General features: G+C 37.1%; 1 protein-coding gene across 1 annotated transcript; it reads right to left on the bottom strand.

The window, feature by feature from the left end:
• Positions 1-11,091: 11,091 nt before the first annotated feature.
• On the bottom strand, positions 11,092-15,492 carry LOC113748768 (AP2-like ethylene-responsive transcription factor ANT). The gene is made up of 9 exons (XM_027292313.1): positions 14,433-15,492; positions 13,727-14,348; positions 13,373-13,455; positions 13,192-13,200; positions 12,996-13,084; positions 12,840-12,913; positions 12,673-12,723; positions 12,489-12,565; positions 11,092-12,081 (listed from the first exon to the last, which is right to left on the bottom strand). The coding sequence occupies exons 1-9, from the start codon at positions 14,800-14,802 to the stop codon at positions 11,420-11,422; spliced, it is 2,037 nt and encodes a 678-aa protein (XP_027148114.1). The 5' UTR covers positions 14,803-15,492; the 3' UTR covers positions 11,092-11,419.
• Between the last annotated feature and the right edge of the window lie 243 nt (positions 15,493-15,735).

Here is a 15,735-nt window from a genome sequence, read left to right as displayed (position 1 = left end):
AACATACATATAGTAAATTAGGCTAAAGGAATACTGAGGGAGCGATTTAGGCCATAGACAAGGCAAAATGTTAGAGACTAGGAGAGAAAAAAAAGATATATACATGGACTATTTTGATTTAAAACCAAAACAAATCATTAGGGCAATTTGGTATACTAATATAGTTTTTTCCACAATATTTGTCAAATGAAATCCAAAAACTACTATTCAATTTCAGGGGATGTATGTATAATTTTTGAGACGTGAAAGGAGCTAGTTGTATTTATCATAAACCCTTGAGGAGATTTGTGAAGTTATCCCTCTACCTTTTTTTTCTTTTTCTTTTTTCCTTTTTCGGTAGAGTGAGTTATGAACCTTTGGGAAACCTCTCACAGGACTTCATAACGTTCGGCCATTGCATAAAAACCCGAGTTATATTTAAGGGCTAATGCTTTATGTTTTGTGAATGCATGCATGGGCTTTGGTGGATTGAGCAATCAAACAATACTACCACATCAGTGTTAACAAATGGTGATTTGTCCTGTTCGGCTGCTGAGCATAATGCGATAATGAAGTTCATTTTGGATTTTGGCCAAAAACCCAAAACTCGGAAAGTGAAATTCGTAATTCTTCAAATGATTCCGACCTGTAAATATTAATTTTAAGTTTTGGTTGGATTCATTTCAACGAAACAGCGTATTTCTTAGATCAAGAATTTTGAGTAGCAAATTAAAAAGTTCCAAGAGAAAGCTTGATTCGAGGATTCGTGATATCGATGCTTAATGACCGAATTTAAGTAAGATAAAAAAAAGTTGTTAGAAATCGACTCACTTAATTTAAATTCAAGAGACACATAAATCAGGAGCAAACACGATCTTTTCCACTTCGGAAGCTTGAGAAAATTTGGAAACAGAAGGGAGAAAAAGTAAGAAAAGTTTCAAGAGAATATTCATCCATAAGTTGTTGTTAAATGGAAGGCGACAAACCAAACCTCGATCGAATATCAATTCAATTACGGCACGAATATGTTGTTCGAATACATGAAGAATAAATGGAAAACGCTTAGCTTCACTGGGAAACATATCAAATCAGTTGCAATATTTGCATGTGTTACGCAATCAATGATTTGTACTTGAAATACATAATCAACTTGATAATTAACTAGTAAACCTCAAGCAAATGATCCCCACACCATCACGCCTGCGCCACCCGATAGGGCTCCCGGTGGACCTAATTTTAGCAGTTCCAGAAGAGGTGGTCCTTCCTAACTAGCAATGATGGTGTGATACCTAAGAGGGATAAAGGTAAAGAATCTCAAAAGATTATGGCTAATCATAGTTTTTTAGGTTAAACATGTGAGAAGATGGATAAGGTATGTTCGTTCTAAAAGAGAATTCTTCTCTCATTTCACATCAGTCTATTATATTATGGAAAATTCTATGCTAGATGGCATATGACTTGTGATAGAAACAAACGAAAAGATGGCTCGCCTCTTTGATTTTAGAAATTCCTATATTTGTGTATGCTGTTTACAAATGTTCTAATTTTCAATCATTTTTTTATAGGTGGACTCTTATATTATACAGGCTTATTTAACCCTTTTTAAATTTTTTGGCATATCAAAATTTTTATTTTATTTTTTACTAACGACAACAGTCTACACTACCCTTATACTATGAGAGAGGGGGAGCCCTACTGTGCTTGTAAGAGGTTGGGGTATGAACCTACCGCAATCAATTTACTATGAGGGGAAGGGAGCCCAACTGGGCTTGAAAAGGATTGGGGTATGAACCTCGAGACCAAACACAAGTGTGTGATATTGCACTCTCTGAATTTCTTGAAGAAAATGAAGCGCAATGCTTCCTTGCAATGCACTAGACGGATTTGAACCTCCGACCTAGTGCACGAGAACACTCTAAGAGACTCTTCCTAATTATTGGGTTTCGACCAATGGTTAAAACTCTCGTTTTATTGATTCCAAGGAAATTATGCATTAATGGCAGCGGACGGAAAGAATCTCCTTCTAAACCAAGTAAACCATTTTTAAGAATCGACTATGATTATTCTTCTGAAACATGAAAATGATGTGCAATCAATTGAGACACATACGTTATCCCTTTTATCTTTTTTTTTTTGTTTGAATAAGTTTGACTCCTATTGCTAATACGAGTCAAGGTATACTTTCAAAATCATAAGTATTTACATTTAACCCCATAAGTAACATACATTTAACCCCATAAGTAACATACATTTAACTTTCAACACTAGAAAGAAAGTGTTCATGAGCTCACGTCTACACTAATTCTAACCCTTGGTTGGCAAGCCTCAAAGGTTTAACCCCATAATTACTTGCTTAAAAAATGGTGTTATGCCTTGCTTTACTGAGTTCATGACTCATGCTTTACTGCTAATCAATCTTTTTGTCGAGGAAGATTTATACTTTTCAAGAAGAAACTTTTTTTCCCATCTCTCCCCTTTAGAGAAAGTTGCCACCCGCTTTTCTTTTTTCCAATTCTAGAGATTTTGCTTCATATGAGTGAGAAGCCAAATTTCACATGTTGTTAATTATTGTACTAATGGGACGACTAATCCAAAGTAGATCAAACTTTTAACAAAAAAAAAGGGATAGAAGTACATGAAACTAAGAGAGAATGATGACCATCTAAATTCATAGAAATCATTATGGACGGTATATAAATGGACGTCATATTACAGTATCTACAGATAAAAGAAGTGAAGCATGCGGAGAACCGAAGTAATCATTAATTTTGTGTTCTTTAAGATTAAAGCAGAAAGGCTACTGTTAAGGAAGCTGGAAATACGATGGTTGTTTATTTGTTGCATCGAGACATGGTTAGGAGTCTTAGGACGAGGCCTCAGGTACCCGATCTAACAATCATTTTCGTTCTATTCAGTCCCTCCCCTTCAGGAATTTTGCTCATGCATCGTAGATGCAAAAGTTCTTTGTTGAAATATAAAAGTTTAGAAACAAGGTTGAAAAGAAGAGAGAAAAAAAAAGAGACAAATTGCATCTTGGATGAGTAAAACGTTGTGTAGTGCTTGCTTTCGTTATAATATTTTCACCCCCTTATGCAAGGTAGGAGCTTTCCTTTTTTTTTTTATTTTTTTCCTTACTTAGATTATAAATTATAAAAGTTGAACATCAAATGTAGGAGTTAATTTCAATTTTCTTAAGTGATTATCATTTTCAGGACGTTATAGTGCCATAAGGGGAACGGGATATGAGTTCTTAATCACACGCCGAAACCATCTTTAAGTCAGTTACTCTATCATTTGTATTGAAATTTGGTCTAATCGAGTCAAGTCGAAATTCAATTTTGTCAAACTTGAGCTCGACAACCTTTCAATGTAAAATACAAGTTTAAAATTGAGCCTACTCGAGTTTAAAATTTTTTTAAAATAATTTTTTTATTTTTTTGAAATAATAATAAAAATATTGAAATATATATAATTTTACTATTAAAATTAAAATTAAAATATATATAATCGAATCGACTCGCAAACTAAGGAATTAAGTTTCTATATGCTCAGTTTGAATTCATTATCTCGACTTGATCGACTCGAACTCGATTTGAGTTCGATTTTAATCGAACTCGGGTAAAGTTTTGACCAAGTTGGCTTGTGAGCGCTCTCGCGAGTGATTTGATTCATTTGCAATCTAGTCCTATTATAATAAACAACTCTTCAGTTCCCAAATTCCACTTTCATCCAAATAATACTATCAAATTTTTTGGGAAGTGATATTTGCACTCCCAAATTAGGCTCCTGCACTCTTTGGAGGCATATTATTTAATGAGTGAGTGGATTGAAGTGCAAGAGAATAAAATGGAAGTATGAATACCAATTCCCAATTTTTCAAACTTCGATAACCAATTCGTGATTTTCTTTTTGCCATCCACATTTGTTGGATATCCAATTACATTAAAAAATGTTGATATGGCAAAAGGGTTGATATAGACATGGGGCCTGGGGGAAGGAGAGTTGAGGCCCAAACTAAACTTTTAAAAACAACCTTCTCTTAATGGAACAAAGCAATTGACAAAGCATACAAACAGGGCAAAATCTCAACTGGGTCCCTAGTCATTTGTGTCGTGTCGTTTCGGGGCCTAGTTTCTTTGTGAATCGTTTCAAGTGAAATTGGCAATTTGTGGTTGATCTCAGGCCCATTGGTTACATCTTCCATCCAAAATTGCTATTAGTTCTGGGCTTTCGTTTGGGGCTTAATGTCAAGGACTTGAATCCTTCTTGATTCATGTTTCCCCTTTTGGTGGAATTTAATGAAATGACGCAGTACTATTAGCCAAATTGAATTATAAAATCCGCATGCGAATCAAGCGTCTAATTCTCTTGGATGAAAATCACTTCGAAGGGAAATCAAACATATCGTGTCTTACATTTTCACTTTGTTGCTTCTTTTTGCATTCTTACGCTTGAAATTTGGTCATTCACAATAACTAATTATATATCTTACTTTGAAACTCCATTTTTTTTATTACATAATCATTTTTTTTTTGTTTAATGGAGACTCCAAACCTTAGATGAATAATATTTCATGGAAGAAGAAGTATTGCCCTTACGAAATATGGCTGCCTGGCCTCAATCCCAGCTCAATTTAGCTCGAGAGATGACAACAATGTACACCTAATTAGTTTTAAGAGTAAATTTTATATACATTGACAGTGTATACGCTATTACGGTTGGACGCATGACACATTTATAAAATTTGGATTTCAAATTCAAATTTGGATTAGTATCATGCATCTAATGGTGAAAGTGTATATGTTGTGAGTGTATAGAAGATTAATCCTTAGTTTAAACAGACACGCACACTTGCATTCGCAATTGAAGATGCAGTGCATTTGAAAATATGGTCAAAAAGAACCGGTGCATGCATGCATCCATGCATGCGCCCGGCAAAGAGTACGACAAAGCCAAAGAACAGCAGCAGCAACCGTGGTAAATTAGGGTGGCCCAAAACGACAGGGCTGAGGCCTGCATCGTTGCAGTGTCGCAGTGCCACGTACAACTGTGAATTTCTGCAGTGGTGAAGCAAGCAAGAACACCATCTCATGATCTGAATCTATTTCTTCCCTATATCGACAGCTTAGCAGAGAAGATTTATGATAAAAGATCCAACAATAGATCATTGACAGATCGAGGCAGAGAGATTGTAATTGAAACAAGATTCAGCATTAGATTTTTGGACGTTGACAGCTCTTCCCTTTTTATTGCTTTCAACAAAATTACATTTACATGGTACATGACATGCTAGCAGGATTTTACCTTTAATTTATTCCCTTTTGCAGTCCCTAGCTAGCTGTTCGAAAGGATGAACTGCTGCTGCTGGTGCCCGACCAATTCTTTGAAACTATTTTGTGGGATTAATGAGCATCTATATGGACACATTCATGCAAGTGTACCTTAATAACATGAAATTTGTGCGTGCGGGCGCGTGCGCACAGGAACGGGTGAAAGGGATGTCAACCCTGAATTTTATTAATTATTAAAGGGAGGGACATAAACTTGTATAATTAATTATACTCGTAAAATTTTATATTTTTTTCGAACAGATCATAGATTTTTCGCTATTCAGTACTCGTGCCTAAATGCATAACACGTAATACTTTTTTTTTTCCCCCCGCCTTTGGCTGCATTCGAAAATGTTTAGAGAGCAATTAATACGAACAGCTGTAAGGAAGAAAACTACCTATAGAGTCATCCTCTAACCAAATGATTGAAGAAGATAAGGGGAATAATTGCTGTAGGAAATTACCACCAAATGTCTGCGGAGGTAATAAATGATTGAGCAGACTGATGAGCATGATTAACGTGAAACTGGGCTCAGTCGTTGAAGGCTTCATTATTAAAGTACCACCGTAAATTTCCGATGGTTCCCACAGCACAAGACTGCTCCGTGGGATTTGATTTACATTGTCCCCCCTGCCGTCCACAAAAGACAAAAGCAAAAATGGAAAAGGACATAGATCATTAACATTTAACACAACAGGTAAAGTCAGGCTATTCTCCCTTTGAATTGCTATTTTTTTTTTTAAGATTTTATTAAAAAATATATTGTAACGATTTAACGTATATAAAATAAAAAAATAATTAAAAATATTTTTTTTAAAAACGTAAAAGCCTTTTAAGAAAAAATGGCAGTCAAAACAAGGCATCTTGTCATTTTTATTTGTTTGGGTAAGCAACATTTCCACCTCCGGTTTAGGATTGTCAATGAACCAGTTGAGCCGAGATGTGACCCAAGCAAGATTCAGTCCATATTCTAGACTCGAAATTCCTTTTAGGTCCATTTACTCGGATCTATCCACATTATAAACGGATCCGATCAATATATAGAATTCTATAATTAACCCGGCCATTTTATATGAATAAGCGAATAAAATACATACATTATTATAATTTGTTACTAGCCCATGTGTTTTCTCTTGAAAGCGAAATATGTGCTATGAATCAAGCAAACATTAACAAGTTATTAAATTAAATTAATTAATTTTACGGATCGGATATCTCCCGTCCGAATCCTGATATGAGTGATGGGAACCGAATTTCGAGCTACAAAATAAGACTTGACGGGTAAACAAATCCTCATCTTAATCTGGAATTACCACTTACTTATCAAATCCGGTTCAGAGTTGTTGTCGATTTTGGCATGGATATGATCTGTTACTTTAAAGCCCTACCTCTGTTAAGACTTGAGAGGCCACATTTGGCCCAAGGCAACCACGGGTCAAGAGACTTTGCAGTATTGAATTGAATCCAACACTTCCCGCCAAGAAAGAATTGCAAATACAACATTTTTTTGACCAAAATTCTCAAAAGAAAAAAAGAACCCTAATTAAGTTATGATATCGACGTCGCAAGTTGTTGGAGATGCTAGTAAAATTTATGGTACTGGAGATTGGGTTCCATATAGTAGTAGCTTGAGTCATTTTCATTGATCCCAAGTGCCCCTAAGTAGCCGAAGAAAATCTGCTCCTTCACGTGGAAGGATGGTCGCATAACATTGATGATTCATGAATGCGGGCAAGGGGCACAAGCATAGGCAAATCCGCATATATGGGAGGGACCATAATTTGGGGAATGGAAAGCCAGTTTCATGCTAGGAAACAAGCTCCCTTTGTAGGGAACATCTGGTATATATCAGTTTCAATAATAGAGAGTCCCCTTTCTTCTTAAATCCTGCACTAGCAGTTCACTGGAAATCAAACCAAATGTTTGTCACATCTTCTTCACCATCAGCATAGTACTGTAAATAACTGACCAAGTTAATTGCAATTTCGCTGGCCGATTTGGCTTTGCAGTTCCTGGGACCATGAGCAGGTCAGGTCAGGTCAGGGTCAGGCCACACGATTTGTATATATTGTCCATGCATGGCTCTCTTTGTCCGACTTAAAATGATCCGACTTATTCAAAATCTACCAGCCAGACCAGGTTCGTCCTTGTACCAATTGAATTGTGGTCCGCCCGGCCGTAATATTTGTAATTGATGTTTAGAAAATACCATTGCATTCCAAAAAAAAATACCCATCATGGGACGAATTCCAAATCTCTCAATTCATCAATAATTTTTTTTTTTTAGTGTTAGTAGAAGTTCTCGAATTCCAAATCTCTCAATTCCACTTCCTCCTTTAATATCATCCAACCTATCTCTCGTTCCATAATAATATTAAATCTCTCAATCACCCCAAATTTCTCACTTACACTCAATTCACTAATACCAACCGACCCATACCTCCCTCTACAATCATCAATAACATGATCGATCAAACTTGGCATTGAAATTGCACGATTTTCTTTTTGTTTAGTGTAAGTAAGAATACCTCCCTCTACAATCATCAATAACATGATCGATCAAACTTGATTGAAATTGCACGATGAGTGTAAGTAAGAAGATTTGAACATGAGATCTCTTATTTATATTCCCTCTTCTTCCGAGCCACTCAACTCATCCCTTCTTTCATTGAAATTGCACGGTGCCTTAACTGTTTGAAATAGTCAATTTTTTCTTTGCCCTTTTTCCCTTGTTACTAGGACCGGGTTAGTTGATCAACCATGAAAGAGAAAACATGGTCATGACTTGATAATTGAGTCGCATAATTGGACTTTGGATTTCTTGTACGTCCTATATGTTAGATGGTCACATGAAGAATGAACTGCAGTAAATTTCCTATGACTAGAAATAATAATTTTGTGCCAGTGAAAAATGCATTACAACTCATAATGGTCTACGGAAGTACAGGTTTTCACCCTTTTATGAGTTGACATTCGCCAAAATCCGATAATTATCAGACAAAACTAGCACAATTCGGGTACTTTGATTAGTGATGCCAGCGTTATTATGCCAGCCACGAAAGAAATTACATCTTCAATTATAGGAGCTTTGCTACCTGAGCTATCGACATGGTACTATTCCTTGGAGTGTGAATCGTACGATGTCATGTTTTCTTGATATATAATTCATGGACAATGATGGAATCATCTACAATTATTATTGTTGTTAGCTGCTGTATTTGACGGCTTGTTAAGGCAGGCCATTCGTGGACCAAATTGGTCCGCAGAACCTAAACCGTGGAAAAAAAGGGGAAAATGAAAACAAAATTTGCTGAATAATTGGAGAGCTAACTTTTGTTTCCAATCAGTCAAGCTGTCAATTAACCAATTTGTAATGATTATTCTTGACTAAACACGAGAAATTTATGTACTCACAGATCATTTCCTTTTTCTCTAGCTACCACGGAGAAGTTTCTGATTTTTTCGTGTACATTTTCGCACGGATGGCATTCTTATTGACTATTTAATGAATTTCTACCAAGAAAGTTTAGGTCTCGTTTGGGTTGCTAATTTGATATATCTATAGTTAAAAATGACCGAAAATCGTATTCATGAAAAATATAAAATATTTTTTTAAAAAATTACAATCCAAACAAGACCTTAGATATGCTCGAGAGCTATATATATGCCTTCATCATATATCAATTTCTTGTTATTAGAAGGCTATTTGGAATTAACAATTTCTTTGGGCCCCCTCCGGAAAAAAAAAAAGAAAAAAGTCACCTGTACTTTTAATCAAAAAGAAAATTTATCTGGATACCGACCAAGTCTCGAAGCAGGAAAGAAAAAGATGAAGAAATTTGATGATTTCTTATTGCTATCCTTGCGCCATACAGGTACCTCATTAAGATATAGCACAATTACAAAGTTTCTCTTTACTTATTGTAATTACATTACTCATTCTATCAAATTTTCATTTCAATTTTGAAATTATCTTTTTACCAATCTAAAGACAATAATAAGCCAATAACGAGGAAAATGTAATATGGTGCATGAAGCAGTAAAGTTTACGAGGTTTAATGGAATTATAAACATATATATATATATAGAACATATATATATGTATATATATATAAGCTCGAGGGTGTTGAACAATAGGCAAACATAGTGGAAATTTAAAGAGGTATTTAGAATAGACTTCAAAATTCAAAGCAAAAGAATACTCTGCCGTTTTTGCCCCCCAAAAAGAGACTATTGGCCCCGTATAGTTTCTCTATTGAATTTAGGTTATAAATTTGTGAATCTACAGGAAATTATTTGTCTGAGCCTCATTATGGATTTCCAATTGTTAACACATCTATATTCCATCCAATCTATTGTGTATACACACTTTTTTCAATCAATTTCCTTGCATTAATACATTTTTCGTAATTAATTTTAACATTTCTAAAAATCTAACACTCGAAATGTATCTTGACGCATGTCCATTAGGCACTCGTTAGTAAGATCCATAGACTATTGCAGGAAAATTAGTACTAAACGTGGCAATCTCCAACCCCCCCCCCCCCCCCCCCTTTCTCTCTTCCTTTTCTTGCCATTTGCAGCATCAAGAAGAACAACACAACAGCGATCAATTGTGCCCATTATGGCCCTTCGTATTTTTGTTTCTGGCTAAGGTTTTTATTAGAGCATCGACAGGAAACCAACAATAGAGGGTCATTATCATGAGTAGGAGATGAGTTCGATCCTTACTGGAGCCAAATAACGACTTCAAAATTGAAATTGATCAAACATGTGAACGGAAGTAGCCTATAGGCTTAATGCGAAGAAGATAAATATTGAATGGATTGCGCACTTAAAAACAGGAAACTCTCTTGTTCTACTTTTGCTGTTTATAAGACTGACTTCCAACTAATGCTAGTGCACAGTTGTAATTCAACTTTATTTGGTAGGTTCCCCTTTTTTCCAGCTTCCCCGGCATCATATCCTCCTTGTCGCCTCCTAAACCAAAATAATGCAACCCCTTTTGACCCCAAAATTACATCAAAAACTTGTCAAGCACCTTATATTACATCAAACAGGGGCAAAAATTTTTTTGAAGTAAATAATTGCAGCTTTTTACCAAATTTTGTGGTTTAGTGACTACGTCATCCATTTATTTATCTGAACCACTTCCCACATAAACAGAAAAAGTATGATTTAATTGTAATATCTGTGATAATTGGAATTGACCCCTTTACTGAGATCCAGGTGTACACCAGTTAAGTTCTCAGGCCAAGGCAAAATGCAAATTCTATATTTGTCGTCCGTAATTGCCACATCAAGACATGGAATTGCTTTTTGGGGGGCGGGGGCCAATATTTTTCATACTAGAGGAATTTCAAAAGCTAGATAGATTTTTTAACAAGAAATGCTTCTTCAGCAAACAGCAGACAGATCTGTAACTAATTATTACCCAGAAATGATGGTAGATCCTAAAGCAAAACCATTTAGTCCTCTTTTTTCAACAGTGAGGAGGAATTGTCTGTCGCCTTTGGGGAAAAGCTCAGAGCAGAAAAGAGGTATGCGGCAATCATCAATGATAGTGTAATGCTAGATTGAGCAGCAGATTGAGGGGAATGCAACGAGATCATTTTGGTCAAAGAAATGCCTTTTTGCATTATTGAGAAACATTGAGCTGGTTTTTGTACTTAAGGCGACCTTAAAAAGATGGAAAAAGCAGATTCAATAATACGTGGGTCACCTCCATATTGGCAATATCATTTCACAAGATTTAATCATGAATCTTGGAAGCCCCATCCAGCTCCAAAAGTGGCCGAATACCATTCCCTTCATTTTGGCAAAATCTTCAACACCCCAATATGCGCAAAAAGGCATGTAGTTTGAAAAAGTTTCCCAACACTTGGTTACAGACAGATAACTGGGGACCCCCCCCCCACCACCCCTCCTGTCTATATCCCCATTAAGCTTCAAGTGCTATCCACTCGCAATTCAGCAAAATAAAACTAGAAATAACTGAAAGAGTCATAAAAATCCTACATCCCCTTGCTCCTTTTTCTCGTGACCACCTTGCCCTTTTTTACCCTCCGCTCCATGCAAAAACTTTACATGTAACAAAACGCATGCCTGATCATATATCACCCCAGGCAGCAAATACTGGCAAGTGAGCCATGGAGATTGGAACTGGCTTTAACTGTGCCGATGGAATCCAAGAACCAACATTTGCTGTAGGGTTGACGTAGTTAGCAGCAGAAGTAGGCTTTGCAGCAAATAGCATGGAGGTTCCGGACCTATCAGGACTAGCTTCTCTGGAGCTGTTCAAACTGGTAACCAAGGAAGATGAGTTAGAAAAGTGAGCTCCTAACTTAGCAGATTCATCCACAATGCCCCGGCTCGAGTTCCCGGAATCGATGCCAATAAGACCATGTAGAGCAGTTGAGTAGGAGGGATTTTGATAATGCACAACGTTCATTATTTTCTCATTGAAAGAGTCCATGGGCAGATTTTGCTGCTGAGGGGGCTGATATGGGGCCATTTTCCAATCCGAAACGTTCGCATTCCTCTCGGGTTGAAAGCATTCCTCGCTTTTGCGGGCTGCATTGGCGTATTCAATGGTCTCATTATTCGGCTCGGTCTCTTTGTTCCTCCTAGCAAGCTCCCCAGCAGGCAGGGTATTGCTGGCCATGATTCTCTCCACATCATATCTTGATATGTCAAAATTGGTGACAGCATTTACACCACGGAACTTGATAGCAGCAATGTCATAAGCTTCAGCTGCTTCCTCCTGCGTGCCTGAAGAAGTTCAAGATTTTCTCGAATTATAGGAAAGCTTTACAAAGAAAACAAATTTAAGAGCTCCTAAAACTTTTTAAGCTTTAATCTAGCATTTTTAACAAAAGGACATCTGTTCATTCTCCTTTATCATTTGATCTGGCAGGGAACAGCCTTACAAAAGGAGTTGCGTTCCGCTGAAAATTAGCTACGTACGGTCAAAGCTAGCAGCATTATCAGCCTTAGAAAAGTGTATCTAGTGGCCCAAAGAAAAGGAGGGAGACATGAGATGATGAAAACAGGGATTCAAAGTTGAAACTTATAATGCATGAAAACTAACATGCAAAATCATCACATCAGAATTAAAATAGGAAACAATTTTTACAGCAGGAACATTCATACTCAAATAATCACAAAAGAACACTTACTAAAAGTCCCAAGATAGAGATCCTTGTTCCCTGCCACACGGCCAATTCGGGCTTGCCATCTTCCATGCTGATGATGCCTATTGATATTTCAAGTAAAAAAAAAAGGCTTCAGTTGAATTAAACAACTGCTGCACCGATCTTCAAGAATAATATCGACAAGGATAAGACAAGAAGTTATAGGAACCTTGTTACTCCTCGGTATATTGAGGCACCCCTCGAGAATCCACTACTTTTCCTGAAAGTGGAAGGGATATTTGATAGATAAAGCATTAATTTAAGCCACATAACATATACTTATAACGGTACGAAATTATAAAACCAATAAAGGGGCATAGTTATTTACTATTTCACCTTCTCAAGTGCGCAACATATTCCTGGCGACTCATATTCTTCATCCCCTCAAGTTCTTGCTGGTAATTTTCTAGCTGTAAAATCCGCCAAAAAACCATTAGTACTTAAAAAACTTCACCATATAAGCTACCATTATCAAGAGAGATCAACCCATACCGGGAAGTTAATATGAGTTGAAGGTCCCCAGTATTTAAGCGCCGCGAGATCGTAAGCTCTTGCAGCCTTCTCTTCCATGTCATATCCACCTAGGGTACAAGTTTATTTCACATTAATCATTAGAACTAACATACTTTTCAAGATTATATTCTTGTTTTAAGAGAAATTGTAAACCAACTTAAAATACTATCCTCACCAAGATAAACTGAAATACGGATCATGTGATAGGAATAGCATAATCCGAGGCGAGCATGTAGACGACAACAAAATTCAAAACAAAGTCAGAACGTGAATAAAACAGCCAAATATGGTAGTCAAAAGCAATACATCCAAAAGAATAGTATAGAACCCAAGTCATTTGTTGTTTTCTTACTAACCTTGCCTCCCTTTCCTTGTCTGACCCTCTTTCTTGCAACTATTATCCCACAAATGTGCTTCATACCTACCTGTCCAACGATGTCTGATAACAAGATGTGTATTAATTAACCAGTGCCAAGTTGACTGAGCAAAACACTAAGCAAATACTAACACGAGGTGCTTACTTTTCATAATACGTACACAACAAGCGCAGAAAGGAATCAATTTTATAGCAAAAAAGTTGCCAAGAAATACCAAAAACTGATCTTCGTGGAATTCTAAGAAGTTAATAAATGGCTGAAACAGTTCACTTCAGTAAACAACACCGATAAAATATACAAGCGGGCAAAGATATGAGTAGAGTCAAGACTGACCTTGTTACACCTCTATACTGAGATGTCCTCTGGCCAAAGGTGTCAATGGACTTCCTATGAACAGGTTGCTTCTGTGCAACTTTTCCGCAGCTCCTCTTCTTTGTTTCAATGGCCAAACACTCAGCCTCAGTTGGTGAAATGTGTCTAGGGGCAGTAACACAGCTGGACTGAGAGCCGGGACTCATAGATAAACTCAAGGACTGCAAATCACCACAACCCACCGAACCAACTGATCCAGAACCAGAACCATTTCCTCCTTCAACCATGGGAGCTGTGTTTAGCTGCTGCTGGTCAAGTGCATGCTGATCCGAATAGTCCACAGCGACCCAGTTTTTCAGGTCCTCCCCAGTCATTGTTGGGATTTGAGTATCACAATCAGCAACTCTGGTCTCATCATTTTCCTCATGTAAAGGATGTTGATACATATCCTGGCATTGCAGACCAGAAAAGTATGGATTTTCTTGCCTAATAGGCTCTCCTTCTGGCTCGACATTTTGGTTGTAAAAGATGCTGTCTAAGCTAAGAACCATTGTTTCTCTGTCCTGGCTTCCATATTGATGAGTTCCCATGGTTGCACCACCAAAAAAGTTTTCTAATTTGGGAGAAGAATTTGGCCCCATAGCTTCATACAAGAAACAAACATAAGAAAAACGTGCAAGAAAGTTAAAAGGAAACAAAACAGGAGAATAGAGAATGAAGCATAAACCTTCAGTCTGAGATCTTCTGAGGGCTTCCATGATACAAAGAGAACCATCTGACCTAATGGGCATCACAGACAGAGGTGCATGATGAAAACCACCATTTTCAGAGACACCAAAGCAGACGGGAGAAGCTATGTTGTTGAGGTGAGGAGGAGAAGAAAGACAGAAACTTGTTGGAACATCAGTAGAAGTTGAAGTTGGAGGTGGCTGATTTTGATGATTGAACTGATGATGATGATGTTCGGAAGAAGAAGAAGAAGAAGTAACTTCCATTTTCATGTGGGGTGAGAGAGAAAAACCCAACCAGTTTGGAGCGTTACAATTATTATTACTGCTAGCATCACTGCCATTGTTGTTATCATTCACAGACTTCATCTTCTTTTTCTTCCTTCTAGAGGTTTTTTACTTCTTAGCAGTATTTCCTGTTCCTCAAGGCAACTCAATCATTGGGAGAGGATACAAAGTAATCATTCTAACAAATCTCTCTCCCTCTAAAGATCTTTGTAATCTTGCTGCAGAAGAACACTCATGAAGCTGCTGGCCAAGAAATGCAAACAATAAGCCCACAACACACAGAAGTGAAGCTAGCTCTTATATCTATGCACACCCTCCACAAATCTCTCTTGCTTTCTTCTTTCTCTCTCTCTCTCTCTCTCTCTCTCTCATAAACACACACAAACAGAGAGGTGGGAGACCCAAAAATGTCTTGAGAAACTGGTCCCTTTAAACTAGAAGTAAACAAAAGGAATGAATTTTAGCAAGAAGCAAACCAATGCTGGGTTGCATCCCAGCAGCATTCCCATACTCCATAGGGATCTGTGTTTATATTGGCTGGACCAAAGGGCCTAATACCACCACAGGAATGAAGTTTTTTTCCTTCTTTCACTTTAATCCTTCTAACGTTAATACCCTCTTCCTTTAAAACCCAGGCTGATAAAATCTACAACAAAAACCTGCACCCAAATCCAAGGGCCATTTAATGGATTGCTAATCCCACTATTATCCTTTATCCCATCCTTTTTTAGGCTATAAAAAAAATGAAATGTTTTGGTTTTGCTTAAATATTACTACTCCCTAATAAACATAATAGCCACTTGACTCTAGTGGTGGGTTTTGCGGAGGAGGGTGTATATAGTGACAAAGCAAGAAAACAGAACAAAATTGGTCTTATTCATTTCACAGTCCGTCTATATCTATGTAAGGAGGGGCTTTGTTTGTTGGGTTGGGATAGATTTGACAGGCAGTATATCTGGCCATCCAGTCACTTCATACAGTACAAGTTTCTGTACCCGCCCCACTCTAGTCTGT

This window comes from Coffea eugenioides, chromosome 10, assembly GCF_003713205.1.
Source record: "Coffea eugenioides isolate CCC68of chromosome 10, Ceug_1.0, whole genome shotgun sequence".
Taxonomy (NCBI): Eukaryota; Viridiplantae; Streptophyta; class Magnoliopsida; order Gentianales; family Rubiaceae; genus Coffea; species Coffea eugenioides.
This window is presented reverse-complemented; position numbering and strand designations above follow the sequence as displayed.